This window comes from Haliotis cracherodii, unplaced genomic scaffold, assembly GCF_022045235.1.
Source record: "Haliotis cracherodii isolate W230 unplaced genomic scaffold, xgHalCrac1.p SCAF_15, whole genome shotgun sequence".
Classification (NCBI taxonomy): Eukaryota; Metazoa; Mollusca; class Gastropoda; order Lepetellida; family Haliotidae; genus Haliotis; species Haliotis cracherodii.
Genome location: NW_027266270.1, coordinates 12,190,466 through 12,209,538, shown reverse-complemented (window position 1 = coordinate 12,209,538; position 19,073 = coordinate 12,190,466). Strand labels below are relative to the sequence as shown.

The window sequence follows — 19,073 nt, the reverse complement described above, 5'->3', positions numbered from 1 at the left end:
TATCATCGTATCCGAATTGCATTGATCGATGCTCATGATGTCAATCACTGGATTGTCTGGTCCAGATTATTTACAGACCGCCGTCATATACCTTGAATATTGCTGAGTGCGGCGTTAAACAAAAAACATACCCCTTCTTCTAAGACATGCTTCACGCCAGGCTTAAGTTTTCCTCTCATCGTGTTCTCAGGCCGTTATGTAACTGAAATACTGTTCCAAGTGGCGTAACTCATACATTGAACTTCAATATGTAATATAACGTAAAGGTCTTGATATTGTATCAGTAGTTCATATTTTTCAAAATTATTGCGCAAACCAATGTTGCACTGTACACCTTGTTTATTTCCAGGCACGAGAGGAGACATCAGGTATGAGAAGTTAATTAGGAACACGAATGTCAAATGCCAAAACAACAATTAACTACCATTATAATTTTGAGCGAGTGTTTGAATAACATTGATCAAAGCTACTACGAACAATACTTTTAGCTGTAGAGACATGTCATTGCTGTTTGGCTTTTGAAACAGATGTACAGCCCATGCAGAACACGTCAGCGGCCGCAACGTCGCTTCCTTTGGATGAAGATGATGACACAGAGCCTGGACCAGCACTGCTGACACTTATCACGCCCTGCTTTATCTTTTCACCAATCTGTACACAACAAAAGACACAAAACACTTATTAACATGTGAATAAGGGATTTTCTGTCAGGGTTAGGCATATTTCAGTTTCAGCTACAGAACCAGATACTTTTTATTTAAAGCTTTGAGTCTAAATTTGTTAAATCACGTTGCAATAATGAAATTGTTGGGGCATGCAAATTTCCTGTTTTCCAACAGTCTGAAACATAATTATTTTTATCAAGAATTTTAGGGAACAATTTACTATTTCGATAACATCCCAGCCCAACATTATTACTTACACGCCTCAGAGATGGGCTATTGCTGAGTGCAGCATACTAGATAACACACAATAAATGAGCCGTTGAGAAAAATAGGCGCCGTGTAGTGTATGTGTTCAATTATAATGACAACTTGTTAGTTATACTAAGGAAACAAAGTTTAACTTATTGACATGCTGTTAAATATGAAACTGTTGGCTCCTGTAGTCTGACTTCTGTATTCTTAATACCTCAAGAAGTTAACTGATGTAACAACGTGACCACTCGCCTGTTTGCATCTTGCTTGCCCATTTCTACACCAGGTTGCAAAATGTTCGCAGTTACTTGTCAAGATATGATATCCGCGTCTCCCCACTCGGCTGAGTGCATCACTCACAATCTGAGTCCTAGTTTTAGGACTGAAAACAAAAGAATATCATTATCGGAATTTTTCTGGTGTTTTATCTTTGCTTTGTCTAATTCTGCCAAGTTAATTTAACCCGGTCACTTACTATCCTGAGTGTGAATAGACTGACGGAAGTGCTTATAACTTCGTTATTAGGGTAGCTAGAGGCATGTCCAGTTCTGTCTAACAGTTGAACAAGAGATTTCCCTAAATGCGGGAGTAATGTCACAAAATCGGAAGTGCTTTTAATCTAATATCAGGCTTGCTAAAGGCGTGTAGCTACATGTAGGCTGCTTTAGAAAACACTGAAAGAATTTAAGAGGAATACACATATATACTGGTGACATCAGGTGGTTCATGTGATACATGGGTCTGTTTGGAAATTTGCGGGGGCTTTGAGGAAAAGGTGTCCTGTTTCGGTTCTAATCCATCTTGTGTTTAGACATTGCTGTACAGATGGATAAGGGGATTTTTTTTCATAACTACTGTGGGGTGGAGCTAGTGCTGCCAAAGCCCAGTGGTTAAATCATTAGCTCGGACGACTTTGGTTTAATTCCCTATTGCGTAACGGTTAATGGGCATTATATTTCACCCAATCACTAAAATTGAGGACCAATGTCTAGAAGGCATTTTTGGGTTCGAATAGGCTTCATGTTTGTGCAATCAATTTTAGTAATTACAACGCAAATCCGTACGGTCAAATCACTTAACGTTTTACATTTCAGTACGTTTTATGTGACGACTTTCTAACTCATCTGATTTAGGATTAGTACTGGAGAAAACGACCCTACCTTATTTCCAAATCCAAGCTGTTATCGATGTAGAAACTGCACTGTTGAATCACATCGCCGAGACTTTGTTTAAGAACTCCTTGATCACATGTCTGGTGTACTACCATTCCCTCACCTGAAATTATCCAAACGTCTTTTACTTCTCCCTTAATACAAATGAAATAGGAAACCTGCTCAGCGAAAGCGCACTTTAGAGTTCTTTTCCAAATATGTTTTGTAATAGCCGTGGACGTGGGTTTGACCAGTGTGGTAAACGTTTGTAATCTCCATCACTTTGGGCTTTTCCTCCCACATCAAGGTGACACGCCGTGATATGACTGGAATTCTGTCCAAAGCCCAACTCTTACATCTATAACAAATGACTAAATATTGAATATGCGAATGAAATTGGTTCACATCAGCATATTCTCTTCCTCATGGAGAGAACATTATGGGTCAACGCCGCTGTTATGGAACAGGAACTCTTCTCCTTGTAAGGTCCGTGTCACTTCCTCTGGGATTATCATGTCAGCTGAGGTTCTGGGGATGTTGTAGGGCACCTTTGCAGACTCTTTGTACCTCGTCGGAGTGTTATGAGCGGTGGGTGGGGTTGTAGCTGTGAGGCAGAGGTTTCATCAAGTGGGGTAACACGCTCTCTGCGTCAAAAATCTCTAGGCGTTTCACGCGTGTCCATTGCCTTACGCTAATGCTCTTTCTGACCTTTGACACATCTGTCAGTCTACTGTCGGGTGCATGGTCATGAAAACGACCTTCATGTCCTTCCACTTAAGTATTAACTTTGTTTTCTTGTTTCACATTCACACGATTCTACTTCCCCCACTAACGTTTTCTGATGCATAGAGATATCCCCCAAAGGCGAGCTCAGCTTTATCTCTTTGTGCACCCATTCCATTATCAAAATATAGAGCGAAAACTATTTTAGTGTTAGTTTTGGTATTGAGTATGAAGCATGTAATCCAAATCCATTTTTAAATGAGTGAGAAGCCTATAGTAGATTTGTTTTTTTCCCGAGGTGGGGAGTTGGCCGGGAGGAGGGGATAGGCAAGACACCAATCATTACATATTTTATTTTTTTTAAATTACTGTTAACATAAGAGTAAAATACTACAGTGTTTAACAGATTGAGGATTAAAAGCAATTACGATAATTAGGTCCAGACTATCAGGCGCTACTGTACTTGTGCACAATTAAAGAAAGTGGAAGGAACTACGTACCTATGTATACAGCATAATGGAAAAAGGCTTCTCTTTGGAACTTCAAGATGTCGCCTGGTTTGATATCATTTTGATTTGAATCACGACAAACAACCTGCAAGACAAAGGATCAGTTAAATATGAACTAGATGCATCAGGAACATGAACCAACCAACCTTCGTGCTTCAATGCCTTACTATCTGACATCATGATCGGGTGGTTTGGCTCGCTGACTTGGTTGATGCATGTTATCGATCCCAATTGCTTGGATTGATGTTCATGATATTAATTACTGGATTTTCTGGTCCAGACTCGATTATTTACAGACCGACGTCATATAGCTTGAATATTTCTGAGTGCGGCGTTAAACAACCAACCAACCAACCAAGCCTTACTATCTGTTTCTTGATTAAAAACCATTGGCGCAACATTGTGTCTTTATTGTTTGAAATCTAGATCAGACGAACAACAAACCATGTGATCGATGTTATGAATAACGTCCCACGCCGTCAGGGTACGATGGCATGCAATCAGTCAAGTTACCTAGCCTGACCATCCAATCTTTTTACAGTGCCCAGGGTTTTTGTTTTCAGACATGAACCATAATCTATATATTTTGTATCCGTGTTGAACCATGTCTCATTAAAGTATGGCAAATGTCTCCGACGTTTAATATTTAATAGGTCATTTTGAATGATGATCAACACTTACCAATTTCAGAATACATGACAGAAGTTAGTTTTATAAATTAAAGAAGAATAGTTGCAAACACTTAAAAAAAGAAAGATACCCCTTACCGCCATTTGAAGAATTCCCCAGAAAAAATACCTATGCATTTCCAATATCATACCATTATCCTTTTTGTTGAAATGCATGCCAACAACAGCCTCGGGCGTATGTTGTCTCTATTTAACATAATGAGGAACCTACTGTAATGCCATCACCTCCTGTCTAATCGACCGCCTCCGTGGTCTAGTGGTTAGAGGGTAAAAAATGACAGTAATCTAAAGTGTGACAAAAATATGCTTTTCTTTCTCTTTTGCCATGTATTTAAGAAATACATCGTTAAATACAATTAACTATACCAAGATTGTATAGTCACATGGAAAATAACATAATTTTTAAATAACAAAACTTGAATTTATTTAAATATGCTTGTACATGACTAATGCTGGTTCGCTAGTGTCAATTAAAAGTGGTGTACGTTGCACAACAGTCACACCTTGCCCTTCATCCCCTCTCAGACTTATAACTTCACCTCAGAAGCTCTTGGCATGACGTAGAAGCTTGTGGTAGTGCAGTCAACAAAGGCTCATAGCCATGTGCTACTGATATTACCCATCCACACTCAGTTGGTGTGAGAAAGGTCTTATTCGGCCCCAAGGCTTCGTACCAGTAACAGTGGCCAGTTTGAAATGCAGCTATTTTGGCATGTTGATACAAAGTTGATTTAGGAGGAATGGAATCAATTGATCTACCTTTGTTCATGAATAAATGTTTGTGCGCCTTATCAACTCTTGAACAAAAACTGGCCCAATCAAACATTAAGAGTGAGTGGGTGAGTACGGTTTAACGCCGCTTTTAACAATATTCCAGTTATATCGCGATGTGTCAACTTTATGTGGGAGGAAAGCCCAAAGTGATGCAGGTCTCAGACGTTTACCACTTCGGTGAAACCCACGAGCACGGGTATGGTGCTGACAAACCTAGAAACATAAAAGGGGCGAACAGGGATTCGAACCCACAATCATATGTTTTAGACGTGTCCAACAGACACAACTCTGCACAGCGAATCACGGCGCCTTAGACGACTAGGCTACCCGTGCCCCCAAAACATTAAGGCCACAAAACGCTGAATGACTGGCAACATGTTCATCACATCCTGTTTGGCTAAGGATGAGATGTAGCAAGTTTCACTGACCTACAGTAAATCCTTCTCGAGACGGTAAACAACCTTTCTTTACATGTAGGCTATGACCTTCATGATGAAACAGTTCCTTGAAGGAGATATGTATGATGTTATATCCCTAAGCTTAACCACTATGTGCATGGCACAAGTTTTTGCAGTAAAAGGCATCCTAGTGAAAATAAGAAGAATACTTTACGAATGACTTTCACTGAGGTTATTGTGATGTTTAAGCAATTTTAAGCTAACAAATGTGGTTCATCGGGAACTTTGAGGATCTATTTTAAGACGCATCCCACCCCTAATCGGGTGTGCTCATTTGTAACGTCACAATACTTTGAGACACAGAACAAAAAATAGACATGAGGTCATTATGATGTTTTTAAACTGTCTTATGTGGTTACATCAGTAAATTTGAAGATTTATTTATAAAAACGTGCTCTTTGTTTACAAATGATGAAAGAGTCATAAGGAGAAGATGTTGGCATATTTTCTAAATAATTGACGAAGCACGTGGATATTTTGTCTTTCATACATATTTTTTATGTCATCTGTTTATTATCATCAGGATCTAGAACGTATTGTTTAGAGATATGGAAATCTAGTATTAAGTTAAAACCTTCAAACTATGAAATGCATCATAATTCATTAATAGGCAACGTGGTGCAGAACGTCACATGTCAAGAATCTTAAGAATGCGAACTTTGTTTTTGTGCAATGAAGCAATTAGTGATTCAATCCTTGGTGAAGGTACAACAACGTCCATCTCAATCAAGAATATCTTTTGGTTCATGTGAGTGGGTGAACGAGTTTGTTTTAACGTCGCTTTGAACAGTATTTCGGTTATATTACTGCGTGTCAACTTTGTGTGGGAGGAAAGCTCGAAGTGATGCAGGTCTTAGACGTTTACCACTTGCTGACAAACCTAGAAACACAATCAGGGCGATCCGGGATTCGAACCCACAATCCTAGATTTCTGGATTGGCCAAGGAACGTAACTCTGCACAGCAAATTGCTGCGCCTTTGGCGACTGGGCCACCGCATAGTCAGTCAGTCAGGTTTTACGCCGCTTTTAGCAATATTCCAGCAACATCACGGCGGGGGACACCAGAAATGGGCTTCACACATTGTACCCATGTCGGGAATCGAACCCGGGTCTTCGGCGTGACGAGCGAACGCTTTAACCACCACCGCATAGAGAATATTGGGTTCTCAGAGAGGAACGACATACGAGGAAGAAGGGAGATGAGTCACCTGACCGGCCGTTTATTCAAGACTGTCGCATGTTACATAACAACATGTGTTTGTGCTTACCTGCAACTAATCACATTAAACAAACGGACGTCTGTTGGTTATCATAATATTAGTCACCAGTTTGCAAATATTTCAATTACAGATTAAGATCGTATCATTGCAATAAATGCACTACGCAATAAAGTACTGTCAACACCTGTTAGAGAACTCTGTACAATGACAGAGAGGCGTATTTCAACATCTACCCTTGAAACCAGATCTATGCAGCCCGCCTGAAAGCAAAGCGCCCTGTGAAGGTTGTGACCCGAACAGCCTACCATAGGCGGCAAAGATTGAGATGGGCTGGGCAATATCATGGACGGGCTGTGCGCAACCACGGGCGTTTATCAACTAACGACTAATCAAGGTTTTCAAGGTGTTGTGCGCGTATCGCCTAACATGGTGGACACACCAGATATACTGATCTACACGCCCGAAATTAATTTTAAAGACATTTATCATGATTACACCTTCGCTATCATTTCCATAGTTCCCTTATTTTTTATCGGTAGTATATTATGAAAAAACGTGCCTATAGTAGTACGATGACAAGCTACCAACAAAGCCCCGAGTTTGACAAGCATAGATAACTGAGGAAAATGCATTCTCCCCGGAAATTCCACACCGTGTACAGATACTGGACCATAGATGCAGATACATTTAATGTAAGAATGTAATTTATGCTAACACTAGCCAAGTTGTGTATCTAAACGTTCAGTACAAATGTAATGAATAAGGTTACTTACTGAGTCGGCCATGGTTTAGGAGAAACGTCTACCTGTTCAGACAGATTGAAACCGGTTTTACCTTGGGCACTGCTGATGTGGTGGTCGTAGGACGGTTGTACATGTACCCATGAACAACATGCAATCACGTGATACGGTTTTCCCGAGGAACGCAAATGTCTGCTGAGTCATCCATGTTTAAAGGAGAAACGCCTATTTATTCAGACCTTGTGCATGTACCGTGTCCAGCTATTTGCAATCCTGTAATACGGTCTTCTCGAGGAACGACAATTTACTTTATCCTTCAGGCAAACAATACGACACGAGTGTTGAGACATAGATATGGCTTGCGTGAATGTGTAAAAGAAAAGTAGTTTAACTTTGTGAAGCTGTGAAGTAGCTTAACACTTGTAGTATGAATAATGCAATATAGCAGACCTATAATGACCACCAATGGTAATTGTATCCATAAACCTTGAATCTGCACGTTACCGTTATACAGATACGCATACGGTTAGAGTCTAGCGAGGCAATAGTCTAGCGAAACAATTAAGCATGTACTGTTCATAGATAATCGTAACAGGTACTCCATTTAAACAGTAACGTTCGAATTCATAAGAAAGGAAATGGACATTCCAGCGTGCTTTTAAGTTGCCGTCTCACTCCTGTCACGCTTACATATACACGTTTCAAAAAAAGAAACGCACAGGTAGATTTTAAGTAAATTTATTGTACCAAATAGAGTCGATGAATTTAATTTAATATCATAGACACAAATATGACGTTGATGTTGGCATTATGAAGGTAGTCTACCGTGTCACGAGCTGTGTGTGGTGGGGCGTTGTCCCGTTGAAGCAGCTCTCTCTGGCAGTCAATGATTGTAAGAAGGTGAGGTTGAGAATTTGATTCATGTAGCAATCCCCCCTCCCCACACACACACACACACCATGACACTACCGCCACCGAATTGGTCGAATTCACGTACACAATGTGGGGCAAAACGCTCATTTCGACGACGATAAACACGTTGTCTTCCATCTCGCTGGTGAAGAAGAAATTGCTAATCCACACTCGTCTCCAATTTCTCAAATTCCAAGGCTGTAAGGTATGGCACCAGCGCAAGCGTCACTGCCGATGGATCTGTTGCAAAACAGGGACGATAACTGGTCTTCTGGGTCGGATTCAAGCTTTGCGAAGATGGTTCCTGACAGATATCCTCCTCAAACCAGGGATGCAGCCTGCAGTCTCCGTAGCTGTGGCATTGCGATGACGTAGGTGGAACAGTCGAATGTAGCGATCCTGTGCATGGATGGTTACTCTTGGTTGGCCTGTTCTCGGACGGCCTGCAGTGGAATTGAACTGTGTGTATCGGTCACAAAGGCGGCAAATGGTGCTGTGATGGACGTTGAAGTGGCGTGAAACAGAGGACTGCGATTCTCCTCTTCGGGTACGTCCTATGGCGATGTTCCGATCGGCAGCGCTCAGTCTCGGCATTTTCGAACTTGAAAAATGTTGACAAATAAATGACACATTATTATTTGCTTACGCTTGCCTTTTTATAGCCACTACCACCTCCATGACATTGTTGAACAAGTGTGAAAACAATGCCGTTTAAGACATTGTCGAATATCAGGCCACCAACATTTTGCAATAACATATATCCAATATATATACCGGATGTTTTGAGTAGTCAGGTTCAATGAACTACATACAACCTGTGCGTTTCTTTTTTTGAAGAGTGTTCTCTGCAAAAAAGAAACGCAAAAGTAGTAAAATCCTAAATATCTAACAAAGTGTTGCCGACATCCACACAAAATTAACACCAAAAATGAATTGGTAATTTACGCATGGATTGGGATTGATTAGGTGGGAAGATGGGGTAAGGCAGAAATTTGGTGAAAACATGGAAATATCTCTAAAACACAATCACGGTCGGTCACGTATCATTACCAGTGAACAGGACAGATTCAGAATATGGGACGCACTGGATCAACGACTGCGAGCATGCCAGTCAGTTTTTGGACTCTAATGGTGGCCATACGAGATTTTGAGAACAGATGACCTTCACCTTGACAATCTACTGTTTCGTGTGTGCCATATGAAACCTGGATCAATGACAACGATGTTTGCCAACTTTGAACAATCGATTACCATCTATTGATTATTGATACAACGTATAAAATATACGTATAAAAATACTTTTGAGTTTCTTTTGTGCAGAGTATATTATTATTAAGTCTTTGAAAGGCATTTAGAAGTGATACACATAAGGAAGAGAATTTATGGGTGTCAATTTCTTTATTATGAGGAACACAACGTTTCGGAGTATAGTCTCACTCCCTCATCCGGTGAATATATGCTATGAGGCAGAGAGCATATAAACTGAGTCAAAATAAAAACTTCACAGTTTTAAAATTAATCCCATATATGAAATACAACGGACAAATGTATCAGAGAAGGTAAATTTTAATCATTAATGTCCAAAGAAGGATTTTAATTAACGGTGGTAACCATAATTTGTTCCAAGCACCTACGGTATTCGGTAATAACATCAACAGTTTAAATCATAAGTCCCAAGCACGAGAATCTGATGGCACACAAGTTCAGTAGCGTGTATAGCCACCATGTGCGTTAACAACTGCCACACAACGCCTCCGCATGGACCTTGTGATGCTTGTGAACACATGATTGGGAAGACGACGCCATTGTTGCTGCAAAACGCTGCCAAGATCTTGCAAATTCTTTGGTTGGTTCTGGAGAGTGTGCAGACTTCTGCCAAGAGCATCCCAGACGTGTTCGATGCGATTGAGGTCGGGAGACCTTGACGGCCGGTCCATGACGTTGACTCCCGCATTCTGAAGGAAATTCCTTGTCCAAATTGCTATGTGGGGTCTGGCATTGTCGTGTTGGAAGATCAAACCGGGTCCATGTGCTGCCATACAAGGCAGAAGTTCTGGTGCCAGTACCTGGTCGCGGTAAGCAGCAGCGTTGAGGTTGCCACGGATGACAAGACGCCTTGAACGTGCATTGCCACAGAAAGCACCCCACACAATGACGCTTCCGCCTCGAAATCTGTCAACTTCCTGTACACAACACTGGGCGTAACGTTCATGACGGCGCCTCCACACCCTCGCCCTACCATCAGCAAATCGAAGATTAAATCGGGATTCATCACTGAAGACGACTTGATTCCAATTCCTTTAAGTCCATCGCAAGTGTCGCTGTGCCCACAATTGACGTTGACGTCTGTGTAATTGAGTCAGAATCGGCCCGCAGTATGGCCGTTGTGCTTGAAGGTGAGCAGTTCTCAGACGGCTTCGAACAGTTTGCGCACTCAGTCTACCCCTAAACAGTTCATTACTGGTTGATGTAGCCGTCAAAAATCGGTTACGGAGGTGACGTAAGACAATCTGACGATCCTCTGCATGTGACGTCACACGTGGTCGACCTGGCCGAGGGCGATCAGCGGTGGTACCCGTTTGCTGTAGACGCGTCTGTAAATCATAAACAGTCCGTCGACTACAACCCATCGTCCTTGCGACCTCAGCTATGGACGTTCCCGTCTGCAACATGCCGATGGCACGTTCACGTTGCACATTTGAAAGGCGTGGCATGACAAAAGGCCGTAAAGACTTTTGTTTTCTTGTGTTTTTCTTTTTTGGTTAATGACTGCTAACAAGTATGGCTGAAAACACGTGCAGTATTATGGCCACGTGACCAGTTGCACGTGAAAAAACACTTTTGCCACTATAGTGCTGTGCACATAATTTTGATCGATTCACCTGCACAAAAACGGGTGTTATCTGAAGACAATATATATGCCTACATCTATCTGCTTGGCTAGCCACTAGATTACAGCAAGTGTCCCGTCCATTCATACAGCCAGCCATGTGTGGACATAAGACGTGGGATGGGGCCCGAATTAGTTTCAGAATAGATACTAACGTATTATCTCTAAACAAGGCACTGTAACTTAAACACAAGTTACCGTAAGGGGGCGGTTATTTCTATAAGACTAATTTCGGTATATCACAGCATAGGGTTGAGCTAGTAAATTGAAGACTTTAACATAATCTCAACGTATGAGACAAGTTCTAAAGTCGTGTGGAATAAGGGATACATGCTATACGGAGATATGTGTTTCGTGAATTTCAACAGGATTTGGAGAAGACTAGCAGTGAGATTATGACTTTATGTGATGTTTGCCAACTACTTGAATAATTATATTTTCATTTAAAACTTTTTTAATGGTACACCTTCATGAAGAGTATGTAAAAATATTCTGTAACTATTCATGTATCCTTAATAAGAACTTGGGTTGTTTCATTTCAACCTAGCTTTTACAACATACTTACATTCATTCATCATATTTGGGATGAAAAATATATCATGTGAACTAGATATGATTTAAGAAGGAAGCATATGGACGGATTCAGGGTTTAGATAGGAAAATTAGGGTACAAAATGAGAAAAGCAGGTTTTTCAGATTTGAGGTGGAAATTAAAAGATTGAAAATAAGAATAACACTGACTTTTTACTAAAAAAATATATCACTAAAGATTACTAAAGTAGAGAATGTTTAAAATAATATATTACTTTTATTTATTTATTCGTGTGAAAATGGTTAGTGGTATTGGTTGAATAAGATTTTTCTAAGATTAAGGTTTGTCGGTCGGCTGTGATGATCAATGGTGAATGAGTACATTCTCCTCTTTGTCTCGATGACGTCATTCTACGTGTTCATTGAGTAGCTATATCAAGAGATCGAGGATTGTTTCATTCTTTCACGAAAGCGTGACATTCCATTTGAAGATGATGATCATCATAATCACCGTAGCTGATACTCTAACACAAAGAATATTCTTTATGATATATTTACAAGTACTTTAAACCCTAGTCACACTAGAGGCGGAATGAGCCGGAATGCCGTTGGAATGAAAATTCTTTGTTTATTCTCGGATATTCGAAGTGCATTCTAAGACTTCTGACTGCATTCTGAGTGAATTACAAATATTCGGGCCCATTCCTGTGACTCATGCTCAAAACTTTCAATGTGCATTCGAAGAGTATTCTAACTGCACTCTGACTGCATTCCAAATATTCTTACGGCATTCCAACAGCATCTGAAACATTCTGATCGCATATAGGGAGAATCGAAACGCCAAGCCACTTCATCCTGCCAGAATGTCCCGAATGCGCGTCGAATGAGCCGAAATGCACCTCGAATGCATCTCGATTGCTGCCGGAATCTATTTCGATATTAAAAGAATTCAGCTGTAATGCACTTCGAATGCCGTCAGAATCCTTGGATTGCCGCTTGAATGCGGCTCGAATGCAGTCGGAATGTCCCGATTGGCCCTCGAATGAGTCTGGACTTAATTCAGAACACGGAATCGCATAAAAACGCGACCAGCTGCCGCTGAAACGTCGGTCTGCATTGAGCAGACACCTGGTCAACAACACGTCATGCCGCCAAGGAAGAAGGGAGCCAAGGTCAAGGACTCCACCACTGGCCGCGGCCATGGTCGGGTCTGATAGATTCTGGATCTTCTCCTCCTGTTTCCTCTCCTGGCCTCCTCCACATCTCTTTCAAGCAGGTGTTGCTGGAGGACAGCAATCTGGAGCAAAGCAACATCGTCCAGGGGGTCCATACTCTATGATGGTTGGGCTGAGACATGAAAATGCTAGATTCGGCAGCATTTTATATCCTATCGGGGACCATTCCGGCGGCATTCTTGATAAACTCGTGACATTCGTGTTACATTCTAAGTACATTCGAAGTACATTCTAAATATTTGAGCTGCATTCTGTTCAAATTCTTGGACGTTCGAACCATATTCGGCGGTCATTCCGGGGGCGTTCTGGCTTCATTCGAGGTGAATTAGTACAGCATTCGAGGCACCTTTCAACCAGACGTCGGGCGGTATTCGGGCAGCAATCGTATGGCATTCGAAGTATATTCTGACTGCATTCTAACAGCATTCAAATTATTCCTACTGGGTACCAACTACATTCAAGCTGCATTCGAGAGCTAATACACCCGGAATGTGCAAGAATCATTCGAGGCGGGTTCGAAGTGCATTCTGAGTATTCTAACGGCATTCATACAAAGCTTTGAAATTCTATTCCCGAATGGGGCACGAATTTTGAAAATTCTTCATTCCGGTCGGTTCTGCTTGATTCCTGCTTGATTCCGAATAAGTGTGACGGGGGTATTACTGCCTCGGCCGCTGTGTCAAATTCGACACCTTCGTCTTTTTAGGCTCATACAAAACACATTATTAAAGGAAAGGTTTGGGAGCAAGCGGGTATGCCAATTACGAAGATATTCTGTATTGTACACTCTAACGGACCTTGCGAAAGCCTTTGAAAAATTTAGTGGAATGCTTTGAAGGCTTGTGTAGTAGCTATGTATTATCGAGTGGTGGATGTCAGAAAGTGAAAACTCACTACATAACTACGCTATGACAGCTTAACAGGGGCTACTAAAACTTGAACCCAGATTTTCGCAGTAACAAGCGAAGGTGTTAAATAACCAACAGGACACCCATCTGCCTAAGCTGAATCCGGAAATATAACACTACCACTCTTTGATGACACCAGATGTTCGCGAAATGAGGAAGCATGCCCTGCCCTACCGGTAGCACCCTCCAAACAATTTGCACAAAAAGTAAATGTTTGTTGCCTAAAGCTTGCTAAATATAAGAAAATGTAACTAAACCATTAAGAATAAAGAGTTTAAAATGTGCAATTTGGAAATTTAAGTGTCCGCCTCCAAGTCCAGACGACTCGACAGTAGTGTACGCTTACCAAAAAAAACTTTATTTTCCAAAAATTTCTATTCATCTCTCATTTGCCGCAAACACGGCTTGAAATTTATATGGATTACATTGAGTGAGTGTGGATTTACGCCGCTTTTTTGCAATATTCCAGCAATATCACGACAGGGGACATCAGAAAATATGGATTAGACCAAAAGGACTGTGTATCTCAACATAATGATAGGGAATATTAGGCAGGCGAGTGAGAGTTATTAAGGATATGCTTTTGTCGTGAGGTCGCAATCATAAATGTCCCACTGGTTAAAAGTTAAGTAACATATATTAATATAGTTTGGCTGTTTGATTTTCAATGAGTAAGATAAAAGCATCTAATAACGTGATTGATGACATTTGATTTAAAAAACTCATTTACGAAAATACACAGAATAGACTGCCAACTTTCCCAAATATTCAATTAAAACTGTCAGAATGTACAGCTGCTATGACCAGCAATATGGATACATTTTACAAGTTATGGTCAACATGTCATATGCTTTTCGTGTAATTGTGAAAATGATCTACATGCAATAAAAATGTAAGGGAAAGAATTCTGAAAGATACCAGGTGGCCATCAGGAACTGTGGAAGAATGAAGACATGTGGCCTCAACATAACACACATTTTAACAAAAAATCCGAAGAAAGTTTTTGAATTAAAGAAGGTTGCTACAACAAGCTGAGTACGGCTTATCAGTCACTATTCAGACTGGTTTGCACTGAAAAAGGTAGATTCGCTATATTCAAAAGCAAGACTTTGCAAGTGAACTTGAAAGACTTACTTCACCCAATTAACTTTATCTGAGCAAAGGTAGTCGAGTCTGCAAGATTTGTAGAAGACGGTGTACTGTGAGTTGGTCCACAACATGCCTGAATGCTCCACACCCCAATGGTTCTACCAAAGGAATCGCATGTCTTGGAACTGATAATTTGTCATGTTCATCTTGAATGTGGGCATTCAGGCAGAAACTTTCAAACCTGTTTGAGAAATATTGGATAATCAAAGCCAATGCAGCAGCGAGGCAAGAAATACACAGATGTACACTGTGTAACTTGCCGAAGCAATCATGCTGTGGCAGGTGATCAAAAAATGGCTGACTCGCCTGCTCAACGTGTGACTCCTGGTGAACCTCCTTTTACCTTTGTTGGAGTGGATTACTTTGATCCATTTGATGTAAAACGTGGACGAAAACATGAGAAATGGTATGGAGTTTATGTTCACGTGTTTTTGTAACGTGTGTTGTGCACCTAAAATGGTGTATAGTTTAGACACTGACTCTTGTATTAATACATTGTACCGTTTCATCGCAAGAAGAGTCAAGCGAAAGTCATCAGATCAGATTAAGATATCACTTGTTGGAAGTGAACGTGAGCCCAGAGATTGAGTTTATGAACTGGAACAAATGTACGATTCATCATGAGATATTACAAAGAAATGTTGAAAGAACATTCAATCCTGGTTCAACAAAACAAAACTGTTAGAAAAGTGTTGAGAACACTGGTACGAGAACAAACGTTAGATGACGAAACTTTGTGAACAGTGTTATAAGAGGAAGAGGCTATTGTCAATAATCATTTATCAATCCAGAGCATCAAGTGACCCAAATGACTTGGAAGCATTCACTCCAAATCACTTGTTGCTCTTGAAAAGAAAAACAAATTTGCCACCATTATCCAAGACAGAGGTGGTTTCAAGTGCAGTACAGGGCGGAAGAGGAAGAGATCGTTAAGAGAGTACCTGCCATTACTACAGAAGCGACAGAAGTGGGTGAAGTTAAGAAGAAGCCGGTGAAGATTGGTGACATTGTGCTCGTAGTGGACAATACTGCGCCTAAGAACTCCTGGTCAATGGGCGAAGTTGTAAAGCTTATGCCTGACAGAAAGGGTGAAAACTCAGACAAAGGTTTTGGACAATCCAATTAGCAAAATGTGCTTGCTTCTATAGAGGGACACTTAAACTGTATGTGAGATTTGTGATGTGGACTTTGTGACTTTGAGACTTATATGTTTGAAGTGTTATTGTATAATGTATGACACTAAGATTGTAACTAAGACAAACAGGATTATCATATGTTATTGAATTTAGTTAATTAGCTAATTCTAGTTGCTTCGGGAGACGCTGTTGTCCATTCAAAATTTGCTCTGTCCATGATTTCTTGGTAATTGTTATATTCATATACAAGTAACCATTAGAGGCCGGAAGGTTAGAGCCGAATTTGAGTTATTTGTTGTACATGGAAAAAAAACTCGTTTTAATTGTAACTTTGTCAGAGTTTGTGTGTGTGCGTGTGTGCATGTTTTTAGTATAAATATGAGATTAAACATAAGAATCAGCCAGCCCGTGCGGCCAGCGGATATCTTAGGCTATTTTCCTAGGGGTATACTGCTTTTTCAACCTGTCTGCGAGTCTCTCTGCAACTGTTCATTATACTACGAGTGTTCACGACTTGTTCTTGGAGTGTGTGATATATTATTCAATCATTGCATGGAGATTTACTGAATTTATGGAATATATTATATGGAAAATTTGGAGTTTGAAATGAAAGGCAATTTTAAAGTGCTGGATCGAGTTTTAATTTTAATATCCTATATCCCCAGTAATTAGACATTGTAAGAGTTCGCACTCGTTGTTGTACCGTTTGCAAGGCGTGCGGGTCGACGTTTTGCCTTTCGGGACGACAACGCCCGTGATCATCGTGCACGAGGCGTCAATGCTCACCTCCAGTAGCACAACAACAAAAGACTGCCATGGCCAGCAAAGAGCCTAGACCTTTGCTCCAATGAACACGTCTGGGAGATGATAGGGAGGCGTCTGAGTCAAGGTCATAGGTTCGGACCACTTTGGCTGAACTTGGCCAGGCCTAGCAAAAGGAGTGGGACAGACTTCCTCAAATCGTCTTTGAGAGACAGGTCCAGTGACTGAATATTTACCAAAACGTGGCGGTATTACGTACTTCTGATCCAAAAGCGTCAACTTATATAATCCGTCTTACCCTTATCTTGCTACGGGGGGTTGGCGGCCATAACTTCTACTGTCAAACTTCGCTAGCTGTTGGCATGTGCTCCCAACGCGTTCGTTATCATCATACAACAATTCCTAGAAACTAGTATATCTTACAATTTTGGAAATGTCAAGTTAATTATCAGTTTTATGTTTTAAATGTTTGTTTAGATTCATTTATATGAACTCCGTGTCTACAAATGTACATTTTACAGTGGTATATAGGTCTGGGTTATTAAACACAGTCAACAACTTTGTCATATTTGGCGCCAAATGTACCTTCTGCGATTGAATGTCCGTGGACGTGTGTGTTTTATCGAGAACAGCTAAGATAACCATGACCATTGAAGTAGCGCATTCGCCATGTTAAGCCTTTTTCTGATAAGCGCCCTGTTCAACTTTAGACCAATCTTTAAAAGCGCCCACAGGGGCCCCTCCCTTAGGAAGAATATTTTCACGACAGTCCGTCGTTTCCTGCGTTTATTACAGATGTGTTTACGCCTAACAACAGCGCAGAGTGAGTGAGTGAGTGAGTATGGTTTTACGCCGCTTTTAGCAATATTCCAGCAATATCACGGCGGGGGACACCATAAATGGGCTTCACACATTGTACCCATGTCAGGATTCGAACCCGGGTCTTCGGCGTGACGAGCCAACGCTTTAACCACTAGGCTACCCGACCGCCCCTCAACAGCGCAGAAGAGATATATTATTGTCAAGTAACTATTATCGTTAATAATTAGTTTCATCAACGTTTGAACTATGCTTGTTCAAGACCGCTCGATCTCTGTATCTTGAATTTAACTGTTGTTTGTGGTTTAAATAAGCTCCTCTATTTGTCAAATTTCTGACCACACGGGCCGCTTATTTCGGCGAAGACGGATGTTTGTGTTCTATTATTGGCAGAAGCGCACGTAACTGTACGCAATGGAATTCTGAGAACGAGACGTTTGTTTATTGAAGCGCCAGTAAAAGTATACACGTGTGTCTATGATGGTTGTTTTGTTCACTGACCAGTGAATCAGCTGAGTGAACAGTGAAAGTCGATTGACGCCGTAATCAGCGATATGCAAGCTATGTCAGACCGTAAATACTGAGTAATCGAGTCTGGACCGGAAAATTGATGATTTTTTATGTCATGAGCAAGGTCCTTCGATGTCGAGAACGATGACAGGCAGTCGGGGGTAACGAAAAAAGAAATGCATGCAGACAAACAATTTTGTTCAGACTGTTGAAACATTTTTTTGTCTCATCCAACAATTACATCGTTGCGATGTGTTTTTCTTTAGAGAATATTCAGGTTTATACTTTTGATAAGAAAATATCTGGTTTTGCAGCTGCACCTGAAAAAAATTAAGTCACCATGCAAAATCCCAGAATACCCTCCCTCCTACAAGATATATGGCCACACCAAGTGTGAGTATACTGTATAAAAAGAAAGCCAGCGATCTGATTGGCTATAAAGAAAAAAAGATTTCCTCTATATCGTCTGCTAAATGAATGCGTGACCTTTTTCAGGACTATGTCAAAGCCAGTGTCATCTATGGCGGACGGAGCACGGCAAAGGTGAGGTGAGGTGAGGTGAAATGGGGTTTAACGTCGCGTCCAAGATTATTGCACTTATACAGCGACGTGCATGTACGTGTGTGTGTGTGTTTGTGTGGCTGCTTGTACTAGTCCGGACTGATGCCGATTTATATGCCGCAGTTTAACATGAATACCCCACTCAGACACAGTATACTGACTCCGAGCCGACCAGTCCTTGTTTTAGCCCCTTAATGCCGAGCGCCAGACAGGGTAACAACAAGTACCATCTTTTAACGTCTTTTGGTATGACGCCACCGGGTTTTGAACCCCGGACCTTCCGCTCTCCGGGCGGACGCTCTACCACTAGACCACGGAGGCGGTCGCAGGGCAAAGGGCTTATTGAGACAAATAAATGTATGTAAACTCATTATACCATCAGTGTTATTATGTGTCGCGGAAGGAATGACGATGGGCGGGCTGACAGGTACCATCGATTGGACATGTTTTGGCGCGTGGTTTTTGTGTACACGATCCT

The 19,073-nt window shown here is 41.1% G+C and overlaps 1 protein-coding gene across 1 annotated transcript; it reads right to left on the bottom strand.

Moving 5' to 3' along the window:
* Positions 1-501: 501 nt before the first annotated feature.
* Positions 502-7,277, bottom strand: LOC139461810 (phospholipase A and acyltransferase 4-like). Its single transcript, XM_071243286.1, has 5 exons — positions 7,216-7,277; positions 3,292-3,385; positions 2,078-2,192; positions 1,170-1,299; positions 502-651 (listed from the first exon to the last, which is right to left on the bottom strand). The coding sequence occupies exons 1-5, from the start codon at positions 7,225-7,227 to the stop codon at positions 502-504; spliced, it is 501 nt and encodes a 166-aa protein (XP_071099387.1). The 5' UTR covers positions 7,228-7,277.
* Positions 7,278-19,073: the final 11,796 nt, after the last annotated feature.